Source organism: Denticeps clupeoides, chromosome 2 (genome assembly GCF_900700375.1).
Source record: "Denticeps clupeoides chromosome 2, fDenClu1.1, whole genome shotgun sequence".
Lineage (NCBI taxonomy): Eukaryota > Metazoa > Chordata > Actinopteri > Clupeiformes > Denticipitidae > Denticeps > Denticeps clupeoides.
Window position 1 is genome coordinate 13,781,929 of NC_041708.1, and position 10,521 is coordinate 13,792,449.

At 40.7% G+C, this 10,521-nt stretch overlaps 1 protein-coding gene across 16 annotated transcripts in view; it reads right to left on the reverse strand.

Annotated features, from left to right (window-relative positions):
• lrrfip2 (leucine rich repeat (in FLII) interacting protein 2) overlaps positions 1-7,797 on the reverse strand; it is a 29,741-nt gene extending 21,944 nt beyond the window's left edge. For 12 of the 16 annotated variants that reach the window (XM_028970770.1, XM_028970754.1, XM_028970765.1 and 9 more), the window contains exons 1-2: positions 7,438-7,797; positions 5,969-6,110 (exon numbers count right to left, since the gene is read on the reverse strand). In XM_028970770.1, the coding sequence (XP_028826603.1) occupies positions 5,969-6,058 (90 nt within the window). In that variant the 5' untranslated portion in view covers positions 6,059-6,110; positions 7,438-7,797. Of the gene's footprint in view, positions 1-5,968; positions 6,111-7,437 lie in introns of those variants that run through there. The other 4 variants (XM_028970769.1, XM_028970767.1, XM_028970768.1 and 1 more) reach the window with 1 other exon arrangement.
• Positions 7,798-10,521: the final 2,724 nt, after the last annotated feature.

A 10,521-nucleotide genomic window follows, 5' to 3' on the forward strand; every position in this document is an offset into this window, starting at 1 on the left:
AGGATTGTACCAAATGCAGATAGACATTAAGTTTTTTTTCAATGGCAAAGCAGTGAAGAAACCTTTTGTATTTGAGCAGATTTGTATTCTTATTATTAATAGATTCAAGCAGCAAAGCTGTAGGAAAATCTATTGAATGTCCTATTGTTATTTTTCTGCCTAACAAGACCATGTGCACTAATTTCCTATGTTGAATTTGCATAAAACACAAAATCACATCTGTTTTTTCACGTAATTGGTGTCATTTGAAGACACTTGTCCATAATTATCGAAAAGGCTTCCATAGGCAAATGAATGTTGCAGAATTAGCATTTTTTTAAATAAACAGCAACAACTCATGAACCTGGAGGTCACCAAACTAGGTAAAATGTGTATGATGTTGAATAAAGCCAAAACTCCGAGCACAGTCAGAATTGGCCACTAGAACAAACTTGACATTATTGCCTTTACCTCTTCAACGATAAGGCCAATCCGCTAAAAACTGGGTCAAGCACAGACCAAAATATCATTAACATAGCCAAAAAACATCATTAACAAAAATGCTATATTATGTAAATCAGTTAACCTTGACCAATATGCATTAACACTTAGCTCCACTTGGTACAGTGATGGCACACATTCAAACAATTCAATGTGTTTTCACCCATAACTCATGTACAATGAGCATTTCTTATGCTTGCTAAATCCTGCACTGCAAATTTAAATGTGTCATTAACTGTTCTAACTCTAACTAACTATGTTACTTGCATGAGAAGAAAATCCCTAACTGCCACGGTGCCACTGAGGTGCCCTTGAGCAAGGTGCTCGACCCTGCTCCCTGGATGTCTATTATGGCTGCCCACTGCTCACAAATTGGTGATGAAGACGACACATTTTGGTTGTATGCACCGTGCATTGAAAAACAAGCACTTTGACCTTAAAATGTATTAATTTTTTTTATATTTCTTGAATGGCTTCTAACTTGCCAGCATTGGGGTGGTGCACCAAACTGTGGACCCTGTTAATTGCCACATGTGTCTACAGGGAGTGCAGAATTATTAGGCAAATGAGTATTTTGTCCACATCATCCTCTTCGTGCATGTTGTCTTACTCCAAGCTGTATAGGCTCGAAAGCCTACTAGCAATTAAGCATATTAGGTGATGTGCATCTCTGTAATGAGAAGGGTTGTGGTCTGATATCAACACCCTATATCAGGTGTACATAATTATTATGCAACTTCCTTTCCTTTGGCAAAATGGGTCAAAAGAAGGACTTGACTGGCTCAGAAAAGTAAAAAATAGTGAGATATCTTGTAGGGGGTGCAGCACTCTTAAAATTGCAAAGCTTCTGAAGCGTAATCATCGAACAATCAAGCGTTTCATTCAAAATAGTCAACAGGGTCGCAAGAAGCGTGTGGAAAAACCAAGGCGCAAAATAACTGCCCATGAACTGAGAAAAGTCAAGCGTGCAGCTGCCAAGATGCCACTTCCCACCAGTTTGGCCATATTTCAGAGCTGCAACATCACTGGAGTGCCCAAAAGCACAAGGTGTGCAATACTCAGAGATATGGCAGAGGTAAGAAAGGCTGAACGACCACCACTGAACAAGACACAAAACTGAAACATCAAGACTGGGCCAAGAAATATCTCAAGACTGATTTTTCTAAGGTTTTATGGACTGATTAAATGAGAGTCTTGATGGGCCAGATGGATAGGCCCGTGGCTGGATTGGTAAAGGGCAGAGAGCTCCAGTCCGACTCAGACGCCAGCAAGGTGGAGGTGGAGTACTGGTTTGGGCTGGTATAATCAAAGATGAGCTTGTGGGGCCTTTTCAGGTTGAGGATGGAGTCAAGCTCAACTCCCAGTCCTACTGCCAGTTTCTGGAAGACACCTTCTTCAAGCAGTGGTACAGGAAGAAGTCTGCATCCTTCAAGAAAAACATGATTTTCATGCAGGACAATGCTCAATCACACGCGTCCAAGTACTCCACAGCGTGGCTGGCAAGAAAGGGTATAAAGAAGAAAAACTAATGACATGGCCTCCTTGTTCACCTGATCTGAACCCCATTGAGAACCTGTGGTCCATCATCAAATGTGAGATTTACAAGGAGGGAAAACCTCTCTGAAGTGTCTGGGAGGCTGTGGTTGCTGCTGCACGCAATGTTGATGGTGAACAGATCAAAACACTGACAGAATCCATGGATGGCAGGCTTTTGAGTGTCCTTGCAAAGAAAGGTGGCTATATTGGTCGCTGATATGTTTTTGTTTTGTTTTTGAATGTCAATGTATATTTGTGAATGTGGAGATGTTATATTGGTTTCACTGGTAAAAATAAATAATTGAAAAGGGTATATATTTGTTAAGTTGCCTAATAATTATGCACCGTAATATTCACCTGCACACACAGATATCCCCCTAAAATAGCTAAAAATAAAAACAAACTAAAAACTACTTCCAAAAACATTCAGCTTTGATATTAATTAGTTTTTGTGTTCATTGAGAACATGGTTGTTCAATAATAAAATTATTCCTCAAAAATACAACTTGCCTAATAATTCTGCACTCCCTATATTTACTATTTATCTTTGTTTTGGTCGTGCAGAGTGTGGGCAGGCGGGCATTTCACCACTGTGCTGTAGTAGAGAAACTGGAACTTCACTACAGAACACAGTCCTGCCCTGGTCAGGGCCTCAACCTACAGCTTGGTCACAGCAATGATCACATATTCAAAAACTGGCCATTCTGTGTCTTCTAGCTCATCAGTTTTAGAGATGCCCTGCCCCGTGTTTGTGTGCACACAGAAGTTTTTTGGGGGGTTGTGTATGTGTGGGACCTGGCTACTGCTCTGTGCACCTGTTCCTCTAATAGACAGGCAGACCAGGGAAGGGGCAGCCCAGCAGGGTCCTGCCTGTGTCTCAACGTGTTAGGTCCTATCTATAGACTCTAGCAGACCCCCACAACAACAGGGCAAGAGCAGCTCTCACACCACCACCAGATGAAAGCACACATACACGGCTATACTATAAACTATAATGCTTAATACAGCATCACCAATGAAGAAGCTTTTACAGTAATACATATATAGTAATTGCTGCATCTGTAATACAATTGTGGAAAAAAAATGAGTCATTATTGTACCTGTTTGGTATAATTGATACCAAAACCGATGAAATATTCACAAAAAAGGTGAGGTATTTCACCTGAAAAATACCTAAATCCTAACCATTTACTCCATTTTGAAAAACTGAAATAGTGCATTAGATGAATACAGAAGCAGGGCTTCAAGAGAATTACTGATAGAGGGAACAGGCCAGAGTTGGACTTGCCAATCAGAAGTGAATCAGAGGCTGAAGTATGGACTGCAGTGCTCCTTTGTTGTCTAATCTCCACCAAACTTTAGAGACAATAAAAGAACTCAGGAGCACAGATTATTCAGACCAGCTCTTATCTCAACTTGACAAAATGTAAAATGCCACCATGGCAACTTAAACATCCTGCAGTACTGATGTGAACTGTTTTAATATACAGTAAAGGCCAAAAGTTTGGACACACCTTCTCATTCAATGTGTTTTCTTTATTTTCATGACCATTTACATTGGTAGATTCTCACCGAAGGCATCAAAACAATGAATGAACACGTGGTGTTATGTACTTAACAAAAAAAGGTGAAATAATTGAAAGCATGTTTTATATTCTAGTTTCTTCAAAATAGCCGCCCTTTGCTCTGATTACTGCTTTGCATACTCTTGGCATTCTCTCGATGAGCTTCAAGAGGTCGTCACCTGAAATGGCTTTCCAACAGTCTTGAAGGAGTTCCCAGAGGTGTTTAGCGCTTGTTGGCCCCTTTGCCTTCACTCTGCAGTCCAGCTCACCCAAAATCTCAATTGGGTTCAGTTACAGTGACTGTGGAGGCCAGGACTCCACTTTTTTGTTAAGTACATAACTCCACAGGTGTTCATTCATAGTTTTGATGCCTTCAGTGAGAATCTACCAATGTAAATGGTCATGAAAATAAACTTGTCTAAACTGTCTATGTCTAAACTTTTGGCCTGTAATGTACATGCAGGGCTGGGCATCAATGAAGTGATCAATTCTGGTTCACTGGGACCCCCAACTACGAATACAATCCTTTTATTCACTCTGTTGTAGTTTCTATACATAACACGACACTAACATAGGCTTGCATGGTCCACAGTCAGTAAAACCAGTGTTGTGTTATACCTGTAGCATATTAAAAGGTAAAAGAATGGGCACTTTAGATCAGAATTGAAGGAGGCAACAGAAAGAGTAAGGTTGTGTGTCTGTACTTTGGTGCTTAATTTGCAGGTATGTTTCTACATTTCAGTGCCTTGCTGCTAGGAACCTGTTGAGACACGTTGTTATGGGCTGAAGAGAATCCCAGCCCAAACAAAACCTGCATGATCACAACACTGAATTACAAGCGCAGCCATCCTTTGCTCTAATGACCCGATGCAGAGACAGTCATTTCACTTTAATGCAAATTAGCTAAGAGATCAACTATGTTATATGTCTCATAATGACAGACACACTGGCAAGCAGGGCTGGGAGAGGATGCAGAGAGAAGTCCCTGCTTTTTGCAACATTGGGGACAAATCAGAGTTGACTGGCCACCGCCTTCTTTTTCATCAAGGACAAGTGCAGACTAGTGGAACCTGAATATCAGCATAACAAGAGCTGTGGACCTGTGTTAAATTTCCCCTATGTCGCACACACCCTGAACATTTTTAAAAACCTTTACACAGGAATGGTCCCCAGACCAAAACACACAGGCCCAATTAAGTGGCCAACATTTAAGTGGCACATGCAGACTACTTACTGGGTGTGATCTCAGTATGAGCAAGTATCAGAATGCTTTCATTAAAGTGCTGATAATCTGCATGTTTGTTTTGGTGGTGAACAAAAGAGGCAATTATCTATGCCTCAATATTGATGCATTAGGATGCGATCCATACATTTTGTACATGGTCACATGATGTTTTCAAATACAAGAGTCCCACCAGATGCGCTTTGCTTTTGCAGTGGTGGCCTAGCTTTTAAGGACGCGGCCTCGATTCCCCATCAGTCAAGGTGCCACTGAGCAAAGCACCATTCCCACACACTGCTCCCCGGGTGCCTTTCATGGCTGCCCACTGCACACCAAGAGTGATGTGTTAAAAGCAGAGGACGCATTTCAGTGTGTGCACCATGTGCTGTGCTGCAGTGTTTCATGATGACAATCACTTCACTTTCACTTTAAGATGTAAGGTCTCATACACATGTGTGGACAGTTTGATTTTCTCCAATGAGCAGAAAAACAGTCTATGTTCAGTCCACACACACCTGATACCACACACGCCAGAAAAACGCCTGGTTCAGATGTCCATGGCATCAGGTGAGTGCCACTTTCAGACCAAACGTGGCATGTGCCGCAGGGCTCAGTGCAAAAAGAATGCACGTTTTCCTAAACTCACGGAAAGACGATCATTTCGCGTTGCAGCTCTCTGGACACTCAGAGAAAGTTCCTCTTCTCTAGGATACAGGTAACTAGCAATAAGTACTTTCTCATTCATATATTTTGCTTTTTAAATCACTAATGAACATGTCTCGTGACCCGATTTGTTACTGTAGTTAGGTTTACGTTGACTATCCAATCCCTAACCTTTATTACCTGATCTGAGCCAGCTGCTCAATCAGTTCTGCAAATGCGGACAGATTCAGCAGCCACCAAACAGGGAGTAATATACCACCCTATTTCATGTGATCTTTGTTAGGTACATTTACATAGTAATCTGTTCCAGCCAGGATACCATTCCTCTCCGTACTCAGTCTGATCACTTATTTACTAATGTGACAAACAAATGTCTCATCTATATGCATAACAAACTTACATCAGATCAGCCTGAAAACAACTACCCACATCACTGCTTAATGAAAAACATATGGCACTTTGGAAAAGCACCGTGACTCAGGCAAACCTTGTGGTCTCTTACCTCCCGAGCGATGCTACTCAAGGCCTCATCTTCAGCAGAAAAGCGGTCCTTGATTGGAGCGCGTTTTCTTCCAGACCCTGGCGTGCCCATGGTTTTATTGATTGCTGTAGCAGCTCAGCGATTAGTAACAGAGCAGAATTGTCTGGGGAATATAAACATTTTTTTCTATTAAAAAAAGCACATCATTAAACTCTTTAGTGAGGTTTTAAAATGTAGATTCAACTGAAAAAAATGCTATAAACCTCAGTGAGATATAAAACTTCAAGCCTTTCTGGAGATGCTGCTTAAAATTACACCAAACATAGCAAACAGATAGAGAAGTTGATCACATAAGTTGGGTCAGGGTATGGATATTTGACCGCCACTCCAAATCCAAAGTCACTATTGGCAAACATTTTTTTGATATCAAGTCTTATTTTGGGCAAACCCAAAGTGGCTGAATAAACAGGTAACAGCCACATATCATGCCCTGACACTCCAAAGAAATTAAACTGCCTCAGTCACTCAAAGATTTGGGTTCAGTGTGGGTTGAAGATAAGCACATTAACTGACTGCTGATTAATGCCTATAGATCAACAAGAGCCTCACACACCCTGACAAGAGAGGAATGTTCAACTCCTGTACACAGCAAAATTACCACAAATCTGATGTAATGATATCACTTGTACAGCAACACTTATTTAGAATGAGATATCAGCATGTTTTATTGACATTTGACTATGAGCAGACATGTAAATAATAAGCATATTCTGGTGCTAAATCAAATTGTGATAACTGCAGCGAGGAGGAAAAAGTATGACTTACATAAAATGTGGTGTAGGTGAAGAGAAACCTGGCCTTACTTTGTTCTGATGTCATTTATGTCATAAGATTTCTACATTCCTAATCTGGAACAATAAATCCACAAAAATGAAAACACAAAGAAAAACATTCCCAGTGTGTCTGTTTTGCAGAATATCATGTAGAAATAAAAGCATGCCTACAAAGGCTGTCTTGGCGTGAGCTAAATATAGTTGAGTCTTCACTTTACCCTTACCTCGCCCACAACTACCGCCAAGCTCATATAGCCTTTTTTATATTAATATTTCACACGACAAGTGCGTAACGATTAACAAACACCCAGGCATCTACTTTATACTTTAAAGTTTTACGGGAGTCAAGTTTTTGCTACAAGTTGGGGAAATTCTAACCACGATCTGCGTCTTTTCCACACAATTACATTTCCTTCCGCATTTCAAAATCAAACGTTTTATTATATATTTTTTTACCTTTAGTTTACTCTACTGCATTAGACACGCATTGGGTAATAGGTCGTCTCTGAACTCTGAGTGAAAATGAATACTTTTAAAATTCCAGACATTTCCAAAATTGCCAGAGCCCGACGACCAACACCGAAAAGGCTAACCACCAGTCTGGGTAGGATTAAAACTAAAAGTATTTCCCACATTATTATAAGACAGGAACATTACCTTTTCTCAGTCCAACGAACATGGGCGAAAGACGCAAAAGCGTTACGTTCGCAGCTGGCCCAGTTTGATGAAAGATGAAACGTGAGGGCCAGTCTGAATGGTCAGGGCTAACTCAGCTAGCCGGCTAAGCAAGCTGACGACTATACCAAACAGAAGAAACCCTGTCACTTCTCAATGTTGCCCTCCAGATAAAATATCCCATTGGGCTCCAAACACACAAGAGCATTGCCCTGGCAATGTTGTAGACTTCTGGACGGGGTTCGGAAGTTTTTAATGCGGTTACGCGGTGAACACCCCCCGCCCTGCGAGCTGGGAGTTGCGGTTCTACTCTCTCACCGCCACCGTCCACAGACTGCCGGAGATGTCAGCGTGTGACGCAAATACGTCCCCGGATGTAAATGTGGGTGGATGTGATTTTTCCATGAAATGGCAACCCGATTGTGTTGCCAAATCCGCTTATTAAACGTTCTTTCCGTTTTGTTTCTTGTGCAAAACATCCTTTTGCATTCCTGCTAGGTAATGAAATTAAGTATTCAATGTAGAATTACTGTTCCCTTGTCTATTTTGTGGGCATATTGTTATTTGTACAAATCAGTTTACTTATTTCCATGCATCATGTGGATTGGTGGATTGCTGCAGAGATGGTTGTTTACATTTACATTTACATTTGAGGCATTTATCAGATGCCTTTATCCAGAGCGTCTTACAATCAGTAGTTACAGGGACAGTCCCCCTGGAGCAACTTAGGGTTAAGTGTCTTGCTCCGTGACACAATGGCAGTAAGTGGGATTTGAACCTGGGTCTTCTGGTTCATAGGCAAATGTATTACCCACTAGGCTACTACCATCATGTGGCTGGGTACACCAGGGCCGAGTTGTTAAATCAGTTTAATCTGGAAACGTTTATTTGGATTATGAAATCAACTATTTTGCTATGTAAGATTTGGATATTCAGATTAGTTTTTTTAATATATATATTTATTTAGCTTTTCTAGATATAAACATGCATACATGCAAACAACTAAATTAAACAGAAGCTAACAGCAACAAACACCAACTAAATAAATACCTCAATCACTCATCTGCCTCTCAATCTCCCCATCCTTTAATAGTTCCAAAAACATTCTCCAAATATTGTAGAATTCTGAAGACTTCTTTTTCACAATGTAGGTCAGTTTCTCTAGAAGCAGACTTAATGTTATATTATTTAACTAAAGGTCAAAAGAGGGGCCAACAACATTCTTCCAACATGATGCAATGCAACATTTGGCCTGCAGTAAGCAAAGGTCTACCATTTTTCTTTTAGTACAAGATAAAGTGAATTCATCTGTGTAGATGCCTAAAATACACACAGTACAGGCCAAAACTTTGGACACACCTTCTCATGTGTTTTCTTTATTTTCATGACATTGGTAGATTTTCACTGAAGGCATCAAAACTATGAATGAACACATGTGGAGTTATGTACTTAACAAAATTCTAGTTTCTTCAAAATAGCCATCCTTTGCTCTGATTACTGCTTTGCACACTCTTGGCATTCTCTTGATGAGCTTCAAGAGGTAGTCAAAAGGTGTGCATTATCAGGGTTAATTAGTGGAATTTCTTGCTTTATCAATGGGTTTAGGACCATCAGTTGTGTTGTGCAGAGGTCAGGCTACTACACAGCCGACAGCTCTATTGGACAACTGTTAAAATTCATATTATGGCAAGAACCAATCAGCTAACTAAAGAAAAATTAATGGCCATCAATACTTTGAGAAATGAAGGTCAGTCAATCTGGAAAACTTTAATTGTGCCCACACAATTTTGGAGTCGCAAAAACTGTCAAGCGCTACAACAAAACTGGCACACATGAGGACTTACCCAGGAAAGTAGTGATGTGAGATGAAGCGTCATGAGGCATTGCACAACTTGAGCCAAACAGTTTGAGAAAGGGTTAATTTCTCGAAGCTTCATGTACACACGACACCACCTACTGGCCAGGTGTATAAAGTGAAGTCACATGTGACGTGATTGTCACATGTGATACACAGCAGCACAGCACACAGTGCACACAGTGAAATTTGTCCTCTGCATTCTTGGCGGATCGGGATTCAAACTGGCATCCTTCTGATTACGGTGCCGCTTCCTTAACCGCTAGGCCACCACCGCCCCTAACTAGGCCACCACCGCCCCTACAAACCATGTATGACCAAATCAATTCAAATTATATTTTTATATATTTTATCCAGGCTGTGTAAGGGCTATTTGACCAAGAACAGGAGTGATGGAGTACTGTGGCAGATGACCTGGCCTCCACAGTCACTGGACCTGAACCCAATCAAGATGGTTTGGGGTGAGCTGGACCGCCAAGTAAAGGCAAAGGGGCCAACAAGTGCTAAATACCTCTGGGAACTCCTTCAAGACTGTTGGAAAACCATTTCTACCTCTTGAAGCTCATTGAGAGAATGCCAAGAGTGTGCAAAGCAGTAATCAGAGCAAAGGGTGGCTATTTTGAAGAAACTAGAATATAAAACATGTTTTCAGTTATTTCCCAGATGTGTAGGCACCTGAGAAAAATACTTAAACACTGAGCACCAAAAATTCCACAACTTCCACAATCAGTGGTATAGTGAGCCCTGATGAATGTTACACTTATAACAGGTGTCGCAAAGTATATTGCGATTCAACTTATGTAATTTTGCAGGGGTGACTTATATCCACATTTTCAAGTTAAATTGTATCATTCTCTATCTTGTATTGATAGTTTGGGCTTGTGTTATCAAACAAATATGGCTCCACTCCATGGGTGAAATCTCTTCTTGAAAATCATGAATCCATTCTCTTCTCTTACTATCTGTATTATACTATTGCTTCTCGACATGCATGTTATAGAACTGAGATCACTCCTTTGTCAAAACAATTTTTTGTAAAATATGTTTCTACAATATCAGACTAATCCGCCCTTATCTCCCAACACAGGCCACTCAGCTACTGATTCAGTCCTTAGTAATCTCACGACTGGACTACTGCAACTCCCTTCTAGCTGGTCTACCTCTATGTACCATCCGAAATCTACAACTCATACAAAATGCAGCAGCATGAC